The following is a 26,891-nucleotide window of genomic DNA, read 5'->3' on the forward strand; positions in this document are numbered from 1 at the left end:
ATAAAGACACAAAAAAAAATCATCGGAATTACTCATTGTTCGAAACGCTGGCCCTGCCCGGTCTGCACTGCTGTTGACGCAGAGAGTTATGTCTGAGTGCGCGTCAGATTACATGCGGGTGACAAAGAGGAAAATAATCACAGATTCTCTGAAACGATGAACTTCGGTATCAAATCGAACTGATAGGAATTTCTCTGTGGGTACCACAATAATAGATTGTTATCAAATTGAAAATGTTTACGCTTCCAGGTAATGGTTATTTAGATAAACCGACTGGCGTGAAGGTTAATTTGCTGTTCGTGTTGAGCTGAGCTCGGCCTTTGTCGGAAGTACAGCATACGAGATTTATGGATTCTAAGCGCGTTGCGTATCGACAGCAAATGTCAAACCTATATGAGTACGACTTAAAATGATGATTCGTTGATTCCTAGATGACAGATTGTTCACCAAGAAAGGAACACATATGAATGGCTAAACAAATACACGATTTAAATGCCATTATCAAAATACCAATCACGTTCAGGCAAAGTCTTTCGTGATTACTTTGCAGTTGTTGTTTGTTGACAAACTTCACTGAATATGATCTGTGATCACGTCACAAAGTTTGCTACTCAAAATGACCTTCAAGTGTTTACTCGGTTAACTGATGAGTCGCTGACGTGATAATGGACTGTGATAGTGGGCTTTAAAGAGCTGCTGTACTGGCTGAGTAGAGGTTGTTTATGCTTTGTTGAATTAGTTCAAGAGGTACATCTTTCCCTTTTGTAAATTATCAAGTACATAGTATCATGCACAAAACGACCAATGTTTAGATTTATTGAGATTGATGACTTTTTCAATTACAAATGCTCAGGCTAAATGTGTGTACAATAGACCTGTTCACCATTTTCAAAAGTATTTCAGATTTAAAGTGCCACCCCTCTATTTCAATGAGTATCTTAAATGGAGTCTTCTGACCAATTTTCAGCCAAATCCATGAAGATTAAGAGGTGCATCAAACGAGATTTGTGATTTTTTTACTTTTTCATAGAAAAGTCGTCTGAATGCATCAATTTAACTCCACATATTAGAAGCATTAGTCGTGAATAGCTTCTTTAGACTATTATCTACCACTTTGTCATTGATACTAGGATGTTTAGAGGGCTTATTCTATGACTTTTTAGTAGATTTGGCTGAAAAAATGCCTAAAAACCAGAAAAATAATTTTAGGTGCTTCTGGAGGTAGAATAAATATTCAATATGTGCCCAATTCAATTATTCCGCTTATTTCCTTCGAGTGTTGCGGAAGTTTCGTCCATACATCACTTTATTCTGAAAAATAATCTTCGGGATGTAATAATGCAGTTTTCATGAAATACTCAACATTTGAATAGGGTAGTCAAGCAAGACCATTCCCCTCATGCTGGAACAAAGTTGACCATGATTTATGAGCAATGTCATTCAGTATACTCGATCCACTGGTATGGATCTAGAGTGGGCTATGTGGTAGTGTCAGGGCCTGCAGATCAAGAGGTTCACGGTTCGAAGCGCCTAGCAGTTCAATAAATTTTATTTATCAAGCCAGGTGGTTAATTTCATGATGTCGATAACCTGTCGCGGTCAGAATCTTACTTTAAATTGAGCGTGATAAAATTTGTTTTAATAAAGTAGGGTAGAATACGGCTTTGGCAGGGTGCGACATTTGTTGGCACCCTCAACAATATTTGCGTTTTCCAGCAAACATACACTATTTATGAACATGAATTTGATTCAATCACACAATTTCAAGTCTAGGCTTTCATTTGAATAAGTTGTTTGTGTAAAAGTAGCAAGATTTGACGAATTAATCACCGAAACAAATTTGCACCTACGAAATCCTTGCCATTATTGCATCGCCCAAGAAAGCAGCAGACGAAAAGCAAACAGTTACTTACTTTTTTGGATCGCCTGTTTCTTCTCTTTATCGTGTATGACACGACAAATTAGGTACGTAAACTACTTTTACACTTTATTACCACTTGATTATCACCACAAATAGCAAATTTATCCAATATTTGCTCTATGTTTCACTAAATAAAATTGGGACTGTTCGTTTTCTTTGGCAGCAGCGCACTTCGGAATAGAGCGAGAGAATGTGTTTGTGAGCATATCAAACACACGCTAAAAAAATACCTCGCACAATTCCATGTGATTTGATTTTAGCAAAACTACGAACATTTGCGTTGGCATTGGCGTTGGCGTTGGCATTTATTTTAAAAGAGTGTTAGAATACAAATGCTTCTATTCAGATTTTTACTCAGACCATGAATTATATCAAAAGTGATAGCCACACCGTAGTATTTTAAGCCTTATGTGGCTGACAGAACCGTTTTCCTTTTACAACTTTAATACTTTCCAAGCTCATCAAAAAAATCATAACCATTCCCGTTCCTACATAGCGCATTTCAACCATAAATAATTGCCTACTTTTAGGGTATTATCAATTATTCAACTGTGAAACGTAGTGTACGAATGAGGTGGCTCCAGCTCAATCTTATGTGTATAGATTTGTTTTTACATGGTTTACGTCGTTGTACACAACCCCCATGATTATTTTGATGAAACAAACATATCATGTAAGGACCATCAAATCTAAGGACCGTAAAGAGCAAGTTGTATATTTGAAACTGGTTGATAGACTTTTGCTTACGCGTGAAGACTCTAAGACATTACAAAAGACAAAAGATGTAAATCTTGGCAGCGGACGAAAAGTATGTAAGTTCCCTTCTCCAAAATGGCCAACATTATTCAAATAGGTTAAAATGGTAAAAGTTATGAAATTGTCAATATCTGGGTACACGGGTACCCTATCTGCCATTCACGTCTGTTTTTTGTTGGCCGCATAAGGGGTAAAATTTGTTTTACAATGTGTTTAAATGTTTTTGCCTATCTTCCACGTGACATAAAATTGATGCCAAGGCTAAAATTCATGTTTTGTTTTAAGCCAGTTTTGATAATTAATAAAATTTCTTCCAAAATTGAGTGAAGTGAGATGAGCGTGCGGCCGATTATTATAAATGAATTTACTACTGAATTTTACTACTAGAGGATATAAACAACCAGCATCTGGCACCAATACATTACTAATTTTCTACTTCCATGTCTAGTTGCTGAAGGGAGCAAAATCATTGCTGATAATAGAAATTGCTATGCCAATAGAAGAAACGTTGACCTGTTACTTTATATTAAATTTACTAAGTTTGTGGTAAAAGATATTATATTAAGTGAACACCAATCGTCAAAGGAAGAGCATACGAATGTATACCAGTTGAACTATACCTGTGTTTAAGTGTAATTATTCATTATTTTTATCATTCAATTTGGCGAATGTCTTAGACTGCCAAGAATAGGTATTTTCCCCTACCTCCAGAAGCAGCTAAAATTATTTTTCTGGTTTTTAGGCATTTTTTTCAGCAAAATCTACTAAAAAGGCATAGAATAAACCCTCTAAACATCCTAGTATCAATGACAAAGTGGTAGATAATAGTCTAAAGAAGCTATTCACGACTAATGCTTCTAATATGTGGAGTTAAATTGATGCATTAAGACGACATTTCTATGAAAAAGTCTAAAAAATCACAAATTTCGTTTGATGCACCTCTTAATCTCCATGGATTTGGCTGAAAATTGGTCAGGAGACTCCATTTAAGATACTCATTTAAATAGAGGGGTGGCACTTTAAATCTGAAATACTTTTGAAAATGGTGAACAGATCTAGTGTACAATCTGTATAACATCCTATCCTATATACACTTTTTGTTATATATTACATTTTGTCACGAACAAGTATTATACTCATATGTATTTACAAGGCTGCCGTTCAAAAACGTATGTTCCCTCCAATCAACCAGTACACGTCGCGGCCCGCAACCCATCTTCCATACTAAATCATTCATTTCGTCATCGCAAGTGAAATTTTCGACAACGCCACGTTGTTCGCGCGTCAGCGTAAACCGCCAATGCCATTCGCATTCCTCCACAAACCGGTTATTGGACTCTCTTTGATCTTTTCGTCGGTTAGCAGAGGTGTAGGCACCCGTGTGATTCATCTAGTTTCAATTTTTGAGTAATTTAAACGCGACTCTGTCCGGAAACTATGTCGGAAGAGAAGGCAGGTGAATGGAATGAGTGGAACAAATTCATTCTGCGGCAAGCAAGATACTGCATTGACTGCGCTAACAGCTTTCAATTGGACCAATCAAGATTAATTCAATTATTATAGTTATCTTTTATGACATTCATACCATGAATGACTAAAGATTTGTTATACCTAAGTCTTATATTAAACGCCTAAACAGAACTGACTAAAACATATGAACCGTTTGTTTGAGAAACAGCATATGTAACATTTTTGGCTAAAATGAGATTTTTATATATTCTGAATCCTCGTCCAAAAATACGTATTCTGGCAAAAAACATGATTTTTTTTTGTTCAGGAATGTAGGTATGAACATATTTTCGTTTGTTTGAGAAACTACATATGTCCACGTACTTTGAAGAGCAATTGTGGAGTACTGCTTACATTTTTTGCACTGAAAGTGCCCCAGGGTGTTGAGTTTTGCCAAAAACTATTGATCTGTATCGAAGAAATCGAAAGATTCGGTGCGAATTTGTTCAAAAACAGTTTCTTGTTGTTTTCTCGAAATAGTGTAAAATGGACTTATGCAGTTTCTCAAACAAATGATTCATATATTATATGCTATTGCAAGTTGTAGCATATAAAAAAGTTTTCCAGACATTTCAAAACCCAATAAGACCAATAAGCCGTCTGTAAAACCAATCATTTCGAACGACATTAGGGATAATGCGATTCGATATAATCAGCAAAGCCCTAAGCGCCGAATGAAGGATCTCATTTGGAAGCTTGGAACATGGTATTGCAAGTCGCTAGATTTCGCCGGTTGCGACAGGATAATCGACGATGCATTACATCCCCGTATCTTCGACATCGTGACGCTGCTGGAAATTTGCTGGACAGGACAGAAAGTATGGAGAAGTTGGCATCAAGCGGCTACCTTCTATCTACCAAAGCTCTGGCACCACTAACGAGCGGGAACCGACTTCGTAGTGCTGGGCAAGATGCGCCAACGCATGACTTGGTGGCAGGATATCAACGAGAGGTTGTGCAAGTTGAGGATTAAAGGTTGTTTCTTAGTCTATACCATCATCAACTAGCCCTGCCCACAAGAAGGGTGACTCGACGACGATAAAGAGGCGTTCTATACGTATAACTGAAGCAGACATACGATTAATGCCCGCTGCGGGACGTTAAAATCGTCATCGGCGACATGAACGCAATTTCGTTTGGCCGAAATGAACGTTTGGGCAAAACGTTATACATCGAAAACGGTTTGTCCGAAAATTTCTTTTGGCCAAAGCGACATACTTGTAAATTTTTTTCTCGGAGTGCAAAACAAATGGAATAAAAAATTGTCCTCATCCAGATCACAACATTGTTGTACTTCCTTTTACACACTACCCCAAAGCCGCATCAGCAGAAAACAATCACTGAGGAATCTTCAGTGAGGATAGACACAATGTTCATTGTTGATCGATTGACACTCGAAGGTGGTGATTATCTATAAAAGATAAACCGAGCGTGCCTGACAACACCACGGCTGATTACCTTGCCGGAGTCGGATTCCAAGGCCGGTGATTTTCGTCAACCGTCCCTGTGGGAGACGTAAAAACCTGGATTAGAAAGACAGTGCGTGACAATTGGGAAATACCCTGGAGAGCTTCTACTACTGGACAGCTGCGGCAAATCAAGGGAACCACGTCGGCTTGGACGGACCTAAGCAACCTAAAGGACCAGCAATTGCTCTCTCGACTACGAACTGGACACACGCGGCTCTCACACAACTTCGGCGGGAGCCCCTTCCGGATAATTAGCGACGTTTACGAGGTTTACAACACTGTGAAACATTACGTATGCCAATGGGGTAAGATGGGGGCTTATTAATAAATATTAAATCCAAACGGAGTGAGGGGGGTGGGGTTGCATTCCAAGGGTAATCTCGGACCGGGTTCTAAAACCCCTTCGCAACCTCAACTATTGATTTCAATAGGGTCAGCTGGGAGGGCCTCACAAATTCCCAACTCCAACATCTTCGCCTAACCCGCTCCTGGTCGTTTCTTGCAGCACTGAATGTTGCTATCGAAAACTTCAATGAAGTTCACCGGCTGAATAACAGCGATCCGATTTTACATTGTGTTTGTCGTGTACATTGTGTGTAGTTTTTTTTTTTTTTTGTTTATTATAGACTCTTTAAAATTTTATTCGAGTCTGTCAAGAGTTTACAGAGTTTATTGACACTGCCTAAATTACTACGTTGTATGGCATCGATCGTTTTCTCCTTGAGAGTTATTGCAGCGATTTCATCTTCATCAAGGTGTTTCCATCTTCTTCTTCAAGGTTTCACTTTGGGGTCAAATCGCGTCGATCAGCGATATTTCTTTAAAGAACTCCAGTACTCTTTTTGCTTGACTGTTGTCGTCGGCTAATGCTATCCAGGGCACTGAACGATAATGTGTTTAATGGTGAGTGGGTGGTTACATTTTACGCACTTTGGTGGGTCTTCCTTTTCCAGTAAGTATGCATGTGTTAGCCGGCTGTGGCCTATTCGTAGTCTGCTGAGTATGACATCTTCTTTGCGATTTCCTGTTAGCGCCTCTTTGAATGGTTTGGTAGTGTTTTTTATCTCTCTAAGTTTGTTGTGGGGTGTTGAATTCCATTCGGATTCCCATTTTTTAGTCATACTATTTTTAATGATGGTTTTTATTTCGCGGTGATCAACTGTTTTCCGCGTAATTGTGCTCATCTCTAGCGCACTCTTTGCTTCTTTGTCCGCTTTCTCATTTCCTGGGATGCCTATGTGACTAGGGACCCACATGAATGTTACCGATGTACCTTTCTTCCCTATGTTGGTGTACAGATGAACTATCTCGTCTTTCAAGCTGGTTCTGATTTTCTTCTTTTCTAGTGATGTGACAACACTTAAAGAGTCGGTGCAAATAATATATGCGCCTACTCTTTCCTGGTTTGAAATCCAGTTTAGGGCCTCTATTATTGCAAGGCTCTCCACACTATAAATACTGAGTAGACTATGGGTTCGCTTGCGTATGATTCCTTCGTCGGTTACTATGCTGTATCCCGTTTTAGAGTCGTTTTTGTAGCCGGCCGTGTATATCAGCTTTCTGAAATTATATTTGGTGTGGATTCTTTCAGTAAACAGTTTTTTAAGTTCATTTGGTTTTTTTTCCATTTCTACTAGCGGACATCATTGTTTTGTCTATTAGAATGTCTTTTCTTATCCATGGCGGAGTTTTTGGTATATTTAGGGATTTGCTTGGTGGTAGAGGAATTCCAATATTTTCGATAATATTCTTGCTTCTTGTTCTGATATTGTTTGGCTCTGATGCTGGGCCTTGGGCCCACAATTCTCCTGAGCTGTTGTTATTCTCTTCGTCTGTTGCACTATTTGTTAAAGCCTGTTCATTGTTTGTTTGCTTTGTTGCGAAGATAGCGAGTCTTTGACTGAAGAAACTTCTAAGACTTGGTATACACGATTCGGCTTGTAGGCTTTCTATTGGGCTGGTTTGAAAAGCTCCTGTTATTATTCGCAGTCCTTGGTTATGTATGCTCTCTAGCTGCTTCATTGTAGATTCACAGGTTGAGGAGATGATTGGCGCGCCGTACAGCATTTTCTCTAGTACAGCTGATTTGTATATTTTGATAAGGTTTGCCGGTTTCCACCCCATTGTTTGGTGGTTGTGCAACGTAAAAACTGTATTCTTTGCTGGCATGCTGCCTTTATTTCTTCGATGTGCATTTTGAATGTTAGATTTTAGTCTAGCGTAACTCCAAGACATTTATGAATGAGTTAGAACAGTATTCTGTTATGTCGTTTGTTTCGTTTAATTTAAGGTATACGTTGACTTGTTTTTTTATCGCGCTTTTTTTAATACTACGGTTGCACATTTTCCGACTGATATCTTCAATACAGTGCGGGTTTCCCAAGCTTTATTTTTTTTTTCAAAGCAAGCTGCAGGTTGCTAGCTAATTTCTTCTGGTTGCTGTCGCTGGAGATCAAAGCTACGTCATCTGCATAAAGTAAGACTTGGACGTTTGGTGGTAGGTCTGAGCATATGGTGTCTATAGCTATCAAGAACAGGGTCACGCTTATAACTGATCCTTGACACAAACCATTTTCCATTAGCGTGTCGCGGGAGTATGTGCCGTTTACCTTAACTTTGAAGCTCCTTTTCATCAGCATTTGTTGAAGATATTTGATGAGGTTTCCTCCTATTTTCCATTCGCTTATTCTATTCAGAACTAATCTGCGCCAGGTTGTGTCGTAGGCTTTTTAATATCCAGAAAAACTGCTTGTGTTAGCCGCTTTTTATGCATTGCTTCTCTCACGATGTTGTCAAAATGGCCCAGATAATCGGTAGTAGATCTACCTTTCCTAAAGGCATACTGGTGTTGATTGATTAGATTTTTTCTTCTAAGATGAACATTAGCCTGTTGTTGATCATTCTTTCCATGATCTTTCCAAGACAACTGTTTAGGTAAATAGGTCTATAGTTTCCAGGGTTGTTTCTTTCCCCTTTTCCTTTGTAAATAGGTACTACGAATGATTTGGTCCAACTAACTGGATACATGGATTCATTCCACAACCAGTTGTATGTTTGCAGCAAGAGGTTCTTATATTCTACTGGCAAATGAGTGATCATGGCATAGTGTATGTTGTCTGGACCAGGAGATGACCCTTTTAATCCTTCCATTGCCTCTGCTAGTTCGTTTTTGGAGAATGGTGCGTTGTACTCTGCTGTATCCTCATTTCTTATTTCGAGAGGTGTTTGCTCGATCCTGTTCTTCAATGGTATAAAGTTTTGATTGTACTCTTTATCGCTTGATATTTTTCCAAAGTGGTCGGCTAGGCTGTTTGCTATTTCAATGTTTGTGTTCATGCGTTGGCCGTTAAAGTTGATTTCTCTGATAGCTGATGATTGGTATTTTCCCTGAATTTTCCTAAAATTGCTCCACATCTCTTTGGCCGGAGTATGAACGTTGAATTTGCTGACGAATTCTTTCCAATAGCTAGTTTTGCTTCAGTGATGATTTTTCGTGCTCTGTCGTTGGCATCTTGATATTCGTTTATTAGTAGCGGGCTTGGGGGATTGTTCTTGTTTAAGTTTACGTAGAGCTTTTCTTCTAGTTTTTACAGCTGTGGCTACTTCTTTGTTCCACCATGAGACACTTTTTCCAGCAGTTGTTGGTTTAGTTTTTGGAATTAATTGTTCTGCTGCTATTATTATTTGTTTAGTTATTTCTTCTACTTGATCGATGACATCATTTTTCGTCTCAATGTTAATGTTATTTTGGAATTTTTCCCAATCCGCATCTTCTATTTTCCATCTTGGAATACGATCACTTGCTGGCGATTTTGACGGTGTCGACATAATTAGTGGAATATGATCACTTCCGTGTGAATCCTCACAGACGGTAAGTTCCAGTATTCCCGCTAGTTGATTAGAGCAGAGGCAAATGTCGATGCAAGATCCGATTCCTGTGCCGCTGTTTATGTAGGTTTTCTCACCGTTGTTCAGAACAATCAGGTTCTTCTCGTTTATTATTGATTCTATTGTTGTACCTCTAGTGCTGATATTTTCCGATCCCCATAAGGGATGATGGGCATTTATGTCACCTACCAGGATGAAAGGTTCAGGAATTTGTTCTATTAAAGCCATAATATCCTCTTTTGTGATCTGTTCCCCCGGAGGGAGGTATACGTTTAGTAAGTTTGCGTTAAGTGGTGCTCCGATGTTAACTGCAATTGCTTCTAGATCTGTATCAATATCTATGATTTGACTATCGATGTCGTTTTTTACTGCGATTATTACACCGCCTGCTGCTCTTGCTCCGTTTGTTCTTGGACGATGGTATGTTGAATATCCTCTGATTTCTGATTGGTTGTCATTTTGGCACATAGTTTCTTGAAGGCAAATAGCTATTGTATTGTAAGTGCTTGCAAGGATGTTGAGGTCAGGCCTTCTTCCTCTTAAGCCTCTTACATTCCATGAAATTATATGGTGTTCACTGCTGATTGTACTTGAGTGGTCTTGTGTTGTTTGTGCTATTTTGTAATGCTTTTGGTTTTGCTATTATTTTCTAGGATTTCATTTTCTCGTTTCCGTCATCTGAGTTATTTTCTGGGTCTGTGGAAATATATCCTACTTCTTCGGTAACTGCTTTCATTTTGTTTCCTTTTTTCCTTGGAGGTGAACTTGGCTGCTTCTCTTGACTTCTTGTGTGCTTAGTTGGGTTCTTCTGTCCGCTATGGGAGGTGCGTACAAATTTAATGTTGCTTGTTGTTTACTGTTGTCTTTTTCAGACTTTCAAGTTCGTTCTCGGCTGCTTTTCTTCTTGTTTTCTCCTCTTTGTAGACTGATACCAGATGTTCGAATTTGTGGTTCAGTGCTTTGTATTTTCCTCCATGGATTCCATCTTTTCTCGTTTTCATTTGTGACTTTTTGATTTCTTCTTTGTATTCCTTCAGCTTCACTTCGAACTGATTTTTGATGTCAGCTCTGATCTTTTCTTCAAGGGTTTTCTTTTCTTCGTTTAGTTGTTTCACTTGGTCGGCGTAAGTATTCGAGCTGGCTTCCCAGAAAGACAAGTTTTTATCCACTTTGATTTTTATTATATCCTTTTCTCTTTTTAAGACGGGGCATCCATTAAAGAACGCTCCGTGCTCGTTTCCTAATTTATACACTTTTCTCGGTTTTCACATTCTTCATGATAGTTATTTCCACATTTCCCGCACTTTTTCTCACTTGAACAGTTTCTTCCAATGTGGCCAAACTTTAGGCACTTGAAGCAACGCATCGGATTTGGATACCATGGTCTTGTTTCCAGCACAGTGTATCCAATTTTAACTTCTTTGGGGGGTGTTTTTCCTTTAAGCGTAAGTACGAAAACTCCCATCGGAGTTTTAACATTGTCGCGCATTTTCATCAACTGTTTGACTTCCGTAACTCTTTGGGAGGATAGGTTTTCCAGAAGCTCGTCGTCACTCACTTTCTTCAAGTCTCGGCAGACTATCACTACTTTGCTCGAATTTAAAGTTTTGTGCTCGTACACTTTGACGGTAATTTCGTCACACAATTTTTCAATTTTAGCCAGGTTTTTTGCCTGATGTTCGTTCCTCACCGTCACTAGAATTTTTCCATCCTTCGTTTTCTTTGCGCTGGTTCCGCTTCCACAGTAACTTTGGATTGTTTTTTCCACAAGTATCGGGGACACTCCGTGGAAATTTTTATCCTCTTCCATCCTTTCCATCACCATTATCATTTCTCTGGGGTTTCCCCAGAGGTTTCCCCAGTCGGGGAAATTGGATGCACTCATCCGGCAAGTTGGTGTCGCCGGTGGCGCAGGGTTTATTCAAGTTCAGAGCCCTATGTATGTTGTTTACGCTTCGGTCGACGGCACTAGTAATTGGTGATTCGACACTTTCACGGTCTCGGTCGGGGGTAATATGATACTTTCGCGATCGCGGTAGTTGGTTTAATTAATTGCCAGTAAGCGTCTATACTCGACCGGGGCAGAACTCGGACTGACATTGTGTGTAGTTTTTACTGTCGGACTGTGGTTAATTTAACACAAGTTTTCAGAAGTATCTCCATACTAAAACTACCTTTCTTCCCTCTTTAGGGGCTAGATTGACGACTTTTGGGGTATGATCCACGCCTTGAGCCTATTTTAGCATCTCCGCATCATTTAGCAACAGCGCATTGAACGACAACAGGTCCGGCTTCAAGACCACCAATGGTTACCTGGATCCCAACTGTACCACTGGTGCCGGGTTGCTAGATCAACATTAAAATCGTGCACATATGTTGTCTATGTTACTTTCGTCAAATAATTTTCAACTTCATTAGCATTAGCATTGTTACGGTGTAATTCGTAGATTGGACACTAGTTATACTCATGTGTTACTTTTGAGATCCTAATCTAGAATGCTATCAGAAATTAAGAAGGGGAGTGGTCTTTGATTCTAATCTTAAACAAAAATAACAAAAGCATTAGGATTACTACTCCTGGCCACGCCCATCTTCACCGTAAGTAGGGAAATGAAGGAAGTGTTGATATGGTACTTACTTAACGAGAGGCCACCGACTTAACGACACCAAGTACCACGGAGTTGGATAATTATGAAGGTATTCGTAAACTTCTGCTATGTAAGTTCCCAAGGTTGGACCTGAGGGTGGCAATTTTGAGCCCCCTCCCCCTTCCAAGTGCTCCTGGCCTTGGTCCTTGCGACGAGTGAAGAACTAATTCAAATATCAAAATTCACATTTAATGAAGAAAAAAAAAATTATAAAAATAAACCGAGGGCATGCAAGTGACTTAGTGTAAATCGTACACTGATCGTTGCTAATTAACGATTCTTCTAAATCGAATTGCGGAGAAATCGCGAATCGCAAAATAGAAGATCCCGAAGGATAGCATGAGACACGTGCTAGCAAAAACCTCGAAAGTTTTAGTCACAATTTGTACAAAGGAGTCCGGCGTGAACACATCTAACCAGTATAATCAACCGGACTGGATAAGTGCGGCAAAAAACAATAGCCAGTGCCTGCACAATGACCATCGTAGAGAGAGGACTGTAGTCTGCCTATTCCAACATCGCACCCGGTGCAAGGAGATCCAGTGGGAAAGAAGACCTTCGAAAGAGGGCCTTTTATTTCCAGTTCTGTACACCCAAACGATCTGAGCATCGATCACGACGCACGCTGGCGTAGTTCGATCAGCACACGAATTCAAGTTTGAAGCTACTCGTAATTGAGCTATCTGCACCAACGTTCAGTACCAGCAAGTACCGGCGATGCAATCAACGCAACATCATAGGGCTCCACCGAAGAGTAAAAGAGATCAATGTATGTACTAGTTTGTAAGAAGATGCCGAGATTAATTGAATGAAACTTGTAAACAAGCAACAAACTTCGAATTAGTGATTTTGGGCTACTTTGTGATCGTTTGTTAATCATTGGCATACTTTATAACCAGAAAATAGCTAGCCGGTTGTAACAGTTGAAAGTAACACAGCCGTTATCTGGAAAAGTGACGTAACAGCCATTTTACAACATGCATGTTCTCCATTTTTCTGTTAAAGAGCTCGATGAGTAATACTCGTTAACACCATTTTTGGAAAATGGCATATACGTCACTTTTTCAGATTACGGCAGAACAGGTGTGCTGTCACCTGATGGGGACGCACAGTAGCGCACAAAAGTTTCGTTGAAAATAGTCTCGTTATATAATTTGGTCGAAAAAGTCGTTTGCTCAAAATGGTCGTTTGACAGAAAGAGCCAAGAGCCACGCCTTTCTGCCAAATGACCATTTCGGCCAAATGAACTTTTCGATCAAACGACTTTTTGGCAAAATGACCAGTTCGACCGAACGGAATTTTTCGACGCTAGTGAAAAATTTAGTTATTCTAGAAAAAAAAGTGGGCGAATTTTGGCAGCAAAAATATTAATAGAAGCAAGGGATAAATACAGAATACGAGTTTCGTTGTGGCAAAACTGTGTTAAATATTGGAAGTAGGGTGGCAGTGCTCGATAGAAAGTGATAAATAGATTTCTCCTATTTATTATGGTCTCTGTTGCTGAAAACAATGTTTCCCTGACAGCAGTGAGCTCATGCCGGTAGTCAAATTGCAGTTCGAATACGCCCATTCCGGTAGGGTTTCAAACCGCTTCTCATTTGACGTCTGACAATTTCCATATGGGATAAATCGCTTTTTCTACGGGATTTGTTCAATTTCGCTGTGTGTAGAGTCGAATTCGGTCCAGAAAAGTTTTTCGAAATATAACGTTTTTCAGACCACCACCAGAGCGAATGAAAAGAAATGAAAATTAAATCGTGAAGAATTACGTCAAATAAAACCTTCCGTCCTTGTAGCATTCGGGCAAATTCACGTTATTAGGTCGAACATGGTTTGATCGAAAATGTCGTGCAGAACTCTGGCTGAAAAAGTTGTTTGCCCTAACAGGCCATTTGACCGAAAATTTCCTTGGGCCGAAATGATCATTTGGCCGAGGAAGTCATTTGACGGAATAGATCTTTTGGCCGAAAATGTCCTTTCTGCAAAACAACTCTTTCGGCCAAATGGTATTTTATGCTAAATGACCTATTTGGTTAACTGCAAACTGACCCATTCAGCCGAACAACACCATCGGCAGAATGTTTATTTTGGCCAAATGGTCATTCCTGCCATTCCATACGGCCATTTCGGCCAAAAAGCATTTTCGGTCAATTGAGCTATTCAGCCAACTGTTTTTTTTTTTCAACAAAAGAAACCGTTTGACCAAATAACTTTGAGCTAGATGGACTTCGGTCAAATGGTTTGCTCGGTCAAACTAAATATTCGGCCTAAAAACTTTCAAACTTGTGGCTTTCGGCCAAATGTAGCACATTACAATTCAACATCGTTGTACTTATTCAAAACAGATTGTTGGAATTTCAGAAACTCTTTTAGTCAAACTCGTTATTGTAGTTGGAGTTGCTTCAAAGCTATATTTCATTAAAAACCCAGATTAATCCACCTAGCGGTGATGATGCCTTTCTCGTGCGGTAAAAAAAATAGTATTTTGGGCATTACTTCTAAGCCCATCGTCCGTTTGGGCCAATTTTCAATATGAAATAATGAGACAAGATTCTGCGTCTAATGCAACCTGTTGCGAGGAAATCGGTTCAGGGTAAGTGCATTAAAAGTGAGCTAGATTTTTTACGCGCTTTTTATGAGAAAAGGTATTTTGGCCATAACTACAAAGCCCATTGTCCGATCCGTCCAATTTTCAATAGGAAACAATGGAGCAAGATACTGCGCGAACGCAGCCTGTTGTGAGGGAATCCGTTTAGGGTAAGTGCATTAAAAGTGAGCTAGACTTTTTACGCGCTTTTTATGAGGAAAAGTATTTTGGCCATAACTTCTAAGCCCATAGTCCGAATCGGCCAATTTTCAATAGGAAATAATGGGGCAGTATACTGCGTCGAATTCAACCTGTTGCGAGTAAATTGGTTGAGGGTAAGTGCAAAAAGTGAGCTAGACTTTTTGCTCTTTTGGTGCGCACACACACACACATACACACACACACACGCACACACACAGACATCACCTCAATTCGTCGAGCTGAGTCGATTGGTATATAACACTATGGGTCTCCGAGCCTTCTATAAAAAGTTTGTTTTTGGAGTGAACATATAGCCTTTACGTATACTTAGTATACGAGAAAGGCAAAAAGTGAACATTAATAGTTACATAAACATTACGCTACAAATAAAATCTTACATTTTAGTTCCTCCTTCCATACAGTCTATTTTAATCGTCCTCAAGCACTGAAAACTTAACTGCGACTTCTCATGTACAAAGATCGATTTGAACAAAATAAAAAATGGCGAATTTTCTTCACTTCCTGTTCATCTCGCTCTCGGTAACGTAGCAATAGGCGACCTCGGAAACAAATGTTTAACATTGGGCATATTCAATATCATTTCGTTCCAACATTCCCCGACTCGTAACACTGGTCCGGGGCTCCAGTTTTACCAATAACATCTAACACCGCTACTTTGGAGACCGCCCTTCTCATAATTCCGGATGACGTCCGCACCTCCACTTGTCTAACACGACCGTCCACGGCTGCAATCACTTTGGCAACTCTACCTCGTATCCATTCATTGCGCTTCTTCTCACCGACAAGCACAACTAGATCTCCAGGTTTCACTGGTTTTCCGTCATTAAACCACTTGGTTCGTCGAGTCAGATCAGGCAGATATTCCCGCGTCCAACGTCTCCAAAAATAATCCAGCATACACTGTGCCAGCTCATAATCGTATTTTAAGCCCATTCTGTCTTCTGTAAATGTTTTGGGTGGTTGCTTAACACCACTAGAGCTGAGCAATAAAAAGTGGTTGGGGGTAATTGCTTCTTGGTCCTCTGTATCTAACGGCACATATGTCAGAGGGCGAGAATTGACAATGGACTCAGCTTCAACTATTACGGTAGCTAAGGTTTCTTCGGTTGGCTTCCTGTATGCTGGCATAGTTTCAAGTGCAGTTTTAACCGACCGAACCATGCGTTCCCAGATTCCTCCCATATGAGGGGCTTCGGGAGGATTGAAAACCCATTTGGTGTTTGCATTGGTAAATGTTTCGGCGATTTCGTTTTGATCCAGTTGTTGTAGCAATTCGTTATTTGCACCACGAAAATTAGTTCCATTATCGGAATAAAATTCCAACGGCGCACCCCGTCTGGCAACGAAGCGCCTGATTGCCATTTTGCATGATGCCGTAGACAACGAGTGTGCCACTTCGAGATGGATCGCTCGAATTGTCAAACAGGTGAATAAACATATCCATCTTTTCTCGTTACGTCGGCCCACTTTCACAAGAATCGGTCCAAAATAATCGATACCGACGAAACTGAACGGTCTTACATTTGGAGTCAATCTTACCACCGGTAAGGATGCCATTCTCGGTACAACCGGCACCGATTTATATACTCTGCACCAAACACAACGTTTAACAATTCGGTCGACTTGTGACCTTAGCTTTGACACGTGATAACGTTGTCGTACCTCATTTAAAACTGTGTTTTTGTTGGCATGCAGGTAAAGACGATGGTAATAGTCTAAAACCAATGCTGTTACGGCGTGATCCTTTGGAAGTATCACTGGAAATTTGGTGTCCTTCATCAGAGTAGGTGCGTTTCCAATGCGCCCATCCACGCGAATAAGTCCATTCTCATCTACAAACGGTGATAACTTATATAGTTGACTTGATTTCTCCAGCACACCTGTTTTACGTGTAAGCGTAGTCACTTCATCTGGAAATCCAGTTCTCTGGGCCATTCTTACGAGAAAATTTGCAGAATAGCAAAGTTCTTCTTGGGTCAAGGGTCCCTTCATTCCTGCTTCTTTCTTACACTTTTTCTTGCAGTTGGTAACAAAACGATAGACATATCCAACCGTTCGCCAAATGCGTTCCCACTTTGAAAACCTTTTGCAATCGATTACTTCACTTGCATCTTTCACCTGGTGGACAAAGCAAACTCTTAATTCTTCTTGGGACTCCTTGGTAGACTGTGCTATTTTTTCCATTGGCCATGATTTGGGGTTGGTCTGTTGTAAAAAATCCGGCCCTGTAAACCATCGGCTCTGTGGGTTAAAAGATGGTACCTTGGTCCACTTCGTTGCATCGTCAGCCACATTGCACGTAGTTGGTACATATCGCCATTCCTGAACTTCGGATTTGTTTAGGATTTCTCCGATGCGAAAGGCCACAAATTGTCGATATCTTCTGCTATCCGAACGTATCCATGCCAATACCGTTTGCGAATCACTCCAGAAATACCTTTTGTTTATTCGCAATGTATGGCTCTCACATATACTTTTAGCCAATCTCACGCCCAAAACTGCGGCTTGTAACTCCAGCCTTGGGATCGATATTGCTTTCAAAGGGGATACTTTAGATTTTCCTGCAACCAAGGTGCATTGCACTGTGCCTTCCACAACAGCTCTGAAGTAGGCGACGCAAGCGTAGGCCAATTCACTCGCATCCACGAACACATGTAGTTCAATTTCTGTTGGTTCCTTAAGGTTGGTATCGTGTTCAAAAGAAATTTCTTTTTCTATCTCAATCACATGTTAAATTCCGTTCACTGAATCGGAAAAGTAAAGAATCGAAACAAAATTCTTACATCAGTATCCACATGAAAAGAACAAAAAACAAAATTGGCATTTGTAAGGTTCCCACGCAAAGTAATGGGAGCTGTCACTTTACTTTCGGAAAAATATTCTGCTCGATTATTCCGTAAGTAAAAGTGACAATTTGCTCCATGCAGATCAGTTGTCAAAATTCCTCTTGGTAATATTGAACAAAATTCCGTAACCTTTCTACTTTTTAAGTCGATACTGGCCTTTAGCAACAGAAAAATAACAACGATCCACACTCACTGTGTCGAGTTCTGCAAATAGTTGTGTCCACATCTTCCAATGCTCCAGAATATTTATCGGTATCTCATCGTCCCATCTTATTCCTGATCGCCATACATCTTGGAGGATGACTTTGCCAAAAAACGTGAAAAAGGACACTACTCCTAGTGGATCGAAAACGCTCATTACGCATCGTAACAATTCTCTTTTTGTTGGAACTTTATCGCCAAAGACAATATCTTGAAGATCCGGTCTAACTTCCTTAGAAAACGTTAACTTATCCGTGTTGGGGATCCAGATCATTCCCAATACTCTTTCAAAATTATTTGTAGTTTTGTCGAAGCTCAATTTTCTCTCCATTTCAGCGCAAGTTTCCCCGACTCGTTCGAGCACATCCAGACTGTTAGACATCCAATTCCTCATATGGAACCCTCCTGCAGCGTGGACTCTTTTCACTTGAAGAATAAGATCTACCGCTTCATCGACGGTATCACAGCTGTCGAGCATGTCATCGACATAATGGCTCTCAGTGATTGATTCCACAGCTCTTGGGAAAATACTAGTGTATTCAGCTGCATTTTTATTTTTGATAAACTTGGCTGAACGGGGGGAGCAGCACGAACCAAAAGTTGCAACGTCCATAATGTATTAGAGTGGGGCGTCATGGTCATTTTTTCAAATCAATGGTTTTTCGAAGCCATTCTGGGTCCTGAATAACTGTGCAGAATTTAGGACCGATTGGTTGCTTCCTCGCTTTCCGCATCGCGTTTGAAGTTTGTATGGAAATTAGTATGGGAGAACGTATATTTTTGCATTTTTACTTTCAGAAATTTCAGTTCATCGTAAACCAAATTACACATTGCGTTAAAGTATAACCCAAAGGATGCCGAAAAACTTTGCCGAAGAAAGCACGTTTCTGGAACGTCCACGAAAAAAGTTATAACGCTTCGAAGATTGAGTGTTCAAACCATATGCGAAAAATGGTTTATTCTGCCAGCACTGCCGAACTACGTAGACCAATAATTTAACTGAGTGTTATTTCAAAATAATTGATCTTATAAGGCTTTAGATCTAATGGGAGCTATCCGGAATCATTTTGCAAAGAAAAAATATCGGTGAGAAGGAAGATGGGCTTTGCCCTTCGATAGCCATGTGTTGTCTGGTAGTGCTGGCAGAAACATTGATTTTTTGCATATGGTTTGAACAATCAATTTTCGAAACGTAATAACATTTTTTGTAGACCTTTCAGCTACATACCTTCCTTCGGCAAAGTCTTTCGGTATCTTTCAGACTATATGCTAACGTATTGAGTCACGTGATTGATGATAAATTGAAGCCGCTAAGAGCAAAAATATGAAAAAGTACGTTTACCCATACTAATCTCCATGTAAATTTGATACGCGATGCGGCATGCGAGGTTGCAACCAATCGGTCCCATATTTTGCACAGTTGATTGGGTACCCAAAACGATTCAGAAAAACCTTGATCTCACTTGATCGGACGAAGTTTGCGTTTTTCCATACAACTGCGCCCCACTCTAATAATGTATGTTTCTGGATGTTCCTTCGGAGAGTTTCGGAAAAGGAAGCACTGCGCTGACTTGTCCTGATCCCTAATGTAGAACTGGTGATACATTTCTTGAATGTCTCCTACCACAGCTACACATTTTTGTCGAAAACGAGCCATGACAGCAGGTAACGGCTTCAGGAAATCGGGCCCTTTTAACAGCATACTGTTCAAGCTAACACCATCAACGGAAGCACTAGCATCCCAAATCAAGCGAATTTTGTTAGGCTTCTTTGGATTGATCACAACTCCTAAGGGCAGGTACCAAGTGCGCTTTGGATCCATTTCTGCTAACTCGCTTGACGTAGCTTTATGCGCATAACCTTTGCGTTGATAATCTTCTATTTGTTTACGCACATTATCGTAGAGAAACTCATTGTTATTCAATCTTTTTTCCAGGCACTGTAATCTACGAAAAGCCATCTTGTAACTTTGGGGGAAATTGATATCGTCATAGCGCCAGAGTAGCCCAGTTGAGAATCGATTCTCGACGCGTACCGTTGTTGCATTCAAAATGCTTTTTGCACGCTTTTCTTCATCTGATTCCGGTCGGAAGCTTTCTACACCGCTCGCATCTGCAGCAAAATATGTTTTGACCAGCTCATGTAATTTCTCATCGGCTTGACAGTCACACAATGACAGAGCATGATAGTTGACGAAGCTTTGATCCTTACTACCGCCTCCAAATAACGACCATCCGAGACGGGACTTGACTGCGATAGGTTCACCGATCTGGCCTTCTCTGCTTCGCATGGCCACTAAGAGATGAGCGTTATTCGATCCAATTAACACTCGAGGAGCGACGTTTGTATAATCCATTATTGGCAATCCATTTAAATGCGCAAATTGCTTGAACAACTCACTGGTATGTACTGACTGCTTGGGAAGTGCCAATTCTGCAACTGTTCTAACATCAACTAATGGATACTTTTCCGTTGTGTTGTAGCCCGAGATTTGAAGGTTAACTCTACGAGAATTTATCTCCGATCTTGACATGTTTGCAGTCCAAATCAAGCATAAGGGATCTAAATCACCGCTTATACCCAACTCATTAACCAGATTTTCTTCAATTAATGTAGCCGATGATCCATCATCCAACATGGCATACGTATCAACCACCGAGCAGGGTCCGTGTAGTCTTACGGGAATGATGCGGAAAAGGGTACTGTTCAACAGTCGATGATGGGTGATCACTTCCGCTGATACACTTCCTTGGTGTTTAGGAGATGATACAGAATGCAGTAATTCATGATGTGTTTTTGTACAACTATTCGTTCCACATATGATTCCACTGGGACAGTTCCATTGCCCTTCGATTTTTCCATGTCGACCCAAACACTGGCGGCATAGTTTCAACTTATGCACCATCCTCCAACGCTCCTGCACATTGAGCCTCTGGAATGCTTGACAGTGTGCGACACCATGTTTTTCATTCTTACATCCCACACAGAATAGGAATTCCTTAGCTGCAGCATCGTTGTCTTGTGATCCCATGTCGTGTTTAACGCCATGCACGTTAGCAAACGGCTTGTTTCTAGGAAGTTGATGATCTCGCATCGCTCTGAATTCGGGAAACACTTGCATCGTGACTGAGTTGGCTTCCAGGACAAGTATCTCCATAAAATCTCCAAATGTCCGTAGATTAACAGAAGAATATTGCTTCCGATATCTTGCCCAGTCCATCTTGTATCCAGCGGGTAGCTTGTCAATCAGCTCTTGCAATAGAACAGGATTGCACATATGCGACGGCAGCTCTGCTGCTTCGAGGTGATCGCATAAATTTTGCACCGCCATACCAAATGCTATCAACATATCCAGACGTTCCGGCTTGGGAGATGGCACTTCACGAACCTTCCTCAGCAGCATGCTTACTACGAGTTCGGGTTTCCCAAACAGCATTTGTAAAGTTTTTACTATCGATGGTACAGCCGATGGAATCAGCAGGCGGCTTCGCACAGCTTCTAATGCAGGACCTCGAAGACTACGTTGTAGTCGCATGAGATTTTCCACTTCAGTAAAGCCACATGCTTCTGTCGTCATCTTATAGCAGCTCAAGAAAACGGGCCATTCTTCCGGGTTTCCATCAAACACTGGTAAGTCCTTGGGCATTACCTGACGAGCAGCGATTTTATCGCGAGTCAATTCCACTGAATGTCTAAGCACATCTTCTTGATGGGCCTGTGTCCTCTTATCAAAGCTGAAATCCTGTCGTTCTACATTGTTACCAGTTGATGGTTGACGAACGTTCTGCGGCGTTTTAACTCCTACATAGTAGGGACCGTTGCTCCTATCGGCTAGACTCAGCTTCGACACACGACTGATGACCGGGTGGAAGTCCTGTTGTACTAGCTTACCTCCTCCTGGAGGCCCACGATCGAAATTCGAATTAAACGTTCGTTGCGCTAAATTACCCCCGAGCAAATCTCCTGTCGGTTAGGCTCAACTTCGACACACGATCCACATTCGAGTGGAAGTCCTGTTGCTCTAACTTACCTCCGGATGAAGGAAACGAAAGATAATTTGTATGTTCACTAACACTACTCAAATTCGATCGTTTATCTGATTCCCTGATAATCTGTGCTACAGACCCAACTGTTTTTTTTTTATTAACGCAACCCAAAAACGATCCCTTACCTTCAACGCCTAGATGCTGATCACAAGGCTCCGTCATTATTTGGGGTATCGGCTGTGGTTCCTGATGACGTGTGATTTGACGTTCGAGGCTGATTGGATCCGTCAAACGAAACTCCTCCAATTCGTCCAGCTTAGCGGCCGACTGATGCTCCAGACCAGCTTCTTCTCCACTAATCTGTACTTGTTTCGAGATCCATTCTTCGACCTTGCTTACACTGCTCCTCACACTTACATGGCTTCGATTCTCTCTTTCCTCCAGTTCTTCCAACTCCAGGTCATGCTTCTGGGACAGGTACGTTGCTTCTAGTTCGATGTTTCGTAGCCGTTGTTCTTCCTCTTCCTCTAACAACTTTAAACGAGCTTCACGGATTGAACGTTGCACATCTTCATGCTTCATCCTCATCGCTTTTGCTTCTTCCAGTTGTTGCATTTTCAAGAGAAGCTTTTCCGTTCGTGTGGAGGACGAGGTGCTTCGCACACTTCTTTCTCGTTTTCTCTCGGGAAAAACGGGCTGGCATGCGACACAGATGAATTCTTCGGATTGCACCGTAGTAGGGTTGATCGATGCACATGAGTAATGCAACCATTTATCGCACTTATCGCATGCCACCATGTCTTCCGCACTGTCCGGTTTGTCACATCCTGCGCAGTTATACTCCTCCGGGACCTGACTTCCTCTTGCTTCCATTTTTTTGGAGACGACGTTCAGTGCAAAATAAAATCTTTGAAGATTGTTGGAATTTCAGAAACTCTTTTAGTCAAACTCGTTATTGTAGTTGGAGTTGCTTCAAAGCTATATTTCATTAAAAAGGTGAACATTAATAGTTACATAAACATTACGCTACAAATAAAATCTTACATTTTAGTTCCTCCTTCCATACAGTCTATTTTAATCGTCCTCAAGCACTGAAAACTTAACTGCGACTTCTCATGTACAAAGATCGATTTGAACAAAATAAAAAATGGCGAATTTTCTTCACTTCCTGTTCATCTCGCTCTCGGTAACGTAGCAATAGGCGACCTCGGAAACAAATGTTTAACATTGGGCATATTCATTATCATTTCGTTCCAACACAGATACTCAATAAATTATCTTGTCTATACAACATGCTCCGAGTCCCTCACATACTTTCTCACGATACGAAATTCTAAAATAGACACAGTTGACAAAACTCAGATCCTCATATTCTAATCCATAAGTTTCCATACTTTATACCACCAACTCGTGGAAATAGCTAATGACCACGGAGACGAGCCAGCCTCGGGACAAAGACAAAAAAAGCTAATGACCACTTAGTTGTACAAGCACAACCACCTTTCTCACATATATGTATACAAATTATTTCATAAACATTTTTCCAAGTCAGATCAGTGACCCATGTTTTTGTCACTTCTGAAATAACAACAAACCTAAATCCCACAGAACACATTAACTTCATATGTAATCTGACTCGTTCTCTTTGACGCTACAACATTATTTACCAAACAAAATGGCAATAACCTATCGACTTTCTTGCATATGCATTCCGTTGTCTAACTGGCGTTAGATGGTTCATATTACAAGCCCGATGCCAAACTCTCTCTCTCCATCCATTTTTGTGGCGTCGGTTTATCCTTTTCCTAGTTGAATTATAATTGGTTATTCACAGATCACTGGCAACTCCAAGCGCCTCCTAAAGTCAATATCTGGTTTAGAGAAGACAACAAGTGTGTAGACCTAAGGTTACTTGTAACGCATGATTTTCCATGAAGACAGAACCAGTAGTACCATCAACGACATCGGTCGCGATTTTTTAATTAAGAAGGAAAGTCGTTCGAGTGATCCCATCCAAACCACTGGGATACCACACAAATGACTTTCTGCCAAACGATCCTTCTCGGTTCAAAAATTCTATTTCAGCGAGAAATTGTTCGGATTTGAATTGGGAATCCTTCGGAATTTCTGCTTGAAAGTTTTCTTAGTTTTTAAGAAGATTTTTTGAGTTTCAATGGACAATAAGTATGGAATTTCCAACGAAATCAAGAATTTTTAAGGCAGACAACTATGACATGCCTTTTTCAGCACCGGATCTCCAGGATGGAAATCCAGGAGATTGACTGGCTGAAAAAAAAAATTGGAATTGAGACACTGGCTAGAACATTGCAATTGGTAATTAACTATTCTGCCGTGAATCGCATATCTGTCCAATCTTTGCTGGGTTTCCTATTCATATAGGACAAATATGCGATTCACGGCAGTATTGGTAATTATTGGATGAGGTTCTACCGCAGGAGCAGTATCGTATCTCCCATCTACAGAAAGGGCGGTAAGCTGGATTGTAGAAACTACCACGCAACCACATTTCCAAACGCCGTCTAAAGGGCAGTTTCAAGCGGGATTCGTGGTCGGACGCTCTACCACAGACCAGGTGTTCGTGTTCACCATACGCTAGGAATTGCAGAAATATCGCGAATACAACGTGCCCACACATCATCTAGTCATGCCCAAATGAGTTACATTCAAGTATTGATCTATCTTTCTATTAACTTTTGTGCGTTCGGCACTGCAAAAAGCTTCAGCTCTCCACATTTACATTGCACATGTTAAACTGTGCAAAGACACAATACTAGCTCAATATTAGAAAGTGTCAACAGGAATTGTCGTCGCTAATAAGCGTTCACATTATGCTATAGCGCTAGTATTGTCCGATAGAATTAGCGAATATGTAAACGGGCCAATAATCAGCCGTATTCTAGTGTCTGGGGCGTTTCAAATATGACGTCCACTACTTTTTGAGATTTACAGACCCCCTCCCCCCTCTATCACGCTATTTTGTATACCTAGTATATGTACAGTAACAAAATATTAGACCCTCAAACCTCTCAAACCCCTCAAACCTGTAACATAATTTTCGAACGACCTCCATCTGAAAGCAAGTTGATGTGCGGTCTCGTGAAATAAAATAAAAAAGTTAACAATTCAAACGAATCGGATTCGGTTGATTGTGAAATAAATGTGATCTTTATTATTATTTACAATTTAATATGTCAAAATCTTTGTATTTAGGTGGTAGATTTCTATAGGAATTATCGGTGAGCAATATAGATAGGGGTCGTACACTTATTACGTAAGCAATTTTTTTGGGTTTTTCGATCCCCCCTCCCCCCATGTAAGATTTTTTTTTCATACAAAATTTGTAAATTAATGATTTTTTATTTGTATGGAGCGTAAGATATTGACTGACTCCCCCTCCCCCCATAAGTGCTTACGTAATATGTGTACGGCCCCATATATGATGGTAAACAAATAGAATCAACACTACAAATTTTAAGAACGGCAAATCGGTTCTTACCTATCAAATATAAAAAACGCAACATACGATTTTCAAATTAGCCAAGGTCATGGTCTAGGCCGACGATAACGTCGTCAGAGCAGCTGTATTATTGCACTTTCAACAGTGACCCATCTACGTATGATGATGTTATGACTCACCTAAGCTTATCATTGTCTTGAAAAATTCCGGCTGTATACAAGTGGCCCGACCGTCTATCGACATCGGAGGCGAAATGCGTTCAATTTCACTGAAATTAATATCCGCCGATGCATAACTCGTCCCCAAACTGGACAACAGGGAATGATGGTGGTGATGGTGACCACCCCCTTCACCGCCGTTATTCGCTGGAAGCATTCCCAAATAGGCCAATGTCGTGAGATTCTGCTTCTGGACAAGCCTCACCGAAAACCAAAACCGCTTCATTTCCCCTAACGTGAGCCCGTAAGCATATTTTTCCCGTAAGCTTTTGATATCATTTTCGCACAACGTCAGCAAGCACTTCCCGTCGATATCTTCCTTCACTATACATTCGATAATCTTCCGATTTAGACACTCCTTTCGTGCCCATTCTGCCACGTTCTCCCTGGTCCACTGAATTACACTGAGGTCGTTTGCCATTTTTCCGCACGTACTCTTCGTTGTCGCGCGCACCCCCGCTACGGAGTTAACATTCAGCAGGTTGTGTAAAGTGTCACCAAGGCCAGCACATTTCTGCGACATTGAGAACCTCTGAACAGCCTGAACGTTTGCAATTTTGTTTTGTCAAGATCAGCTGGGATTCGACGATATAAACCACACCCGCGACGACGTTATGGCATCAACGAAAGCACCATCATCCATTAATAAACTGTTCACAATAGTTGTCACCGTACTCTCCTAATAGGTTCCGCTATGGTCCCGGTCGGGGAAAACTCTAAAATCTGGAAGAACAGGAAAACTAACGACACGAAACATAACTGCACTGCAGAGAGACTACTGCTTGAATGAAAAATTTTGACAACCAGACAAACATCCATCGTTGGCTCCGCAAGCGCAACTTCGCGTGATTTCGTTTCCTTTCACTCACACAAATTTGATTTGTTTTTGTTGTGCCTTTATTGCGCCTTCTTCTCGTAAAGGGGGTTTCGCCGTCAAGCTCTACTTTGATTAGACCTAAAAATCAGCATTGAGCGAAATAAACAGGGGACTGGAGAGAAGGCTAATACGCCTACCCACTATTCGTTCAATACTGTTCAATATGGCGTACAATGTTTATGTTTTAATTACGTTGATTTCATGATAACAAAGCTTCGGAAATATCAACGGGCTTTTTTTCGACATGAAAAGGGCAAAGAAACACAAAAGGCTCGATATAGCTCA

At 40.7% G+C, this 26,891-nt stretch overlaps 1 protein-coding gene across 1 annotated transcript in view; it reads right to left on the bottom strand.

Annotated features, from left to right (window-relative positions):
- LOC134211540 (ceramide phosphoethanolamine synthase-like) overlaps positions 1 to 26,575 on the bottom strand; it is a 59,387-nt gene extending 32,812 nt beyond the window's left edge. Inside the window, exon 1 of the mRNA XM_062688480.1 lies at positions 25,691 to 26,575. Within this exon, the coding sequence (XP_062544464.1) occupies positions 25,691 to 26,252 (562 nt within the window). The 5' untranslated portion in view covers positions 26,253 to 26,575. The remainder of the gene's footprint in view (positions 1 to 25,690) is intronic.
- Positions 26,576 to 26,891: the final 316 nt, after the last annotated feature.

This window comes from Armigeres subalbatus, chromosome 2, assembly GCF_024139115.2.
Source record: "Armigeres subalbatus isolate Guangzhou_Male chromosome 2, GZ_Asu_2, whole genome shotgun sequence".
Lineage (NCBI taxonomy): Eukaryota > Metazoa > Arthropoda > Insecta > Diptera > Culicidae > Armigeres > Armigeres subalbatus.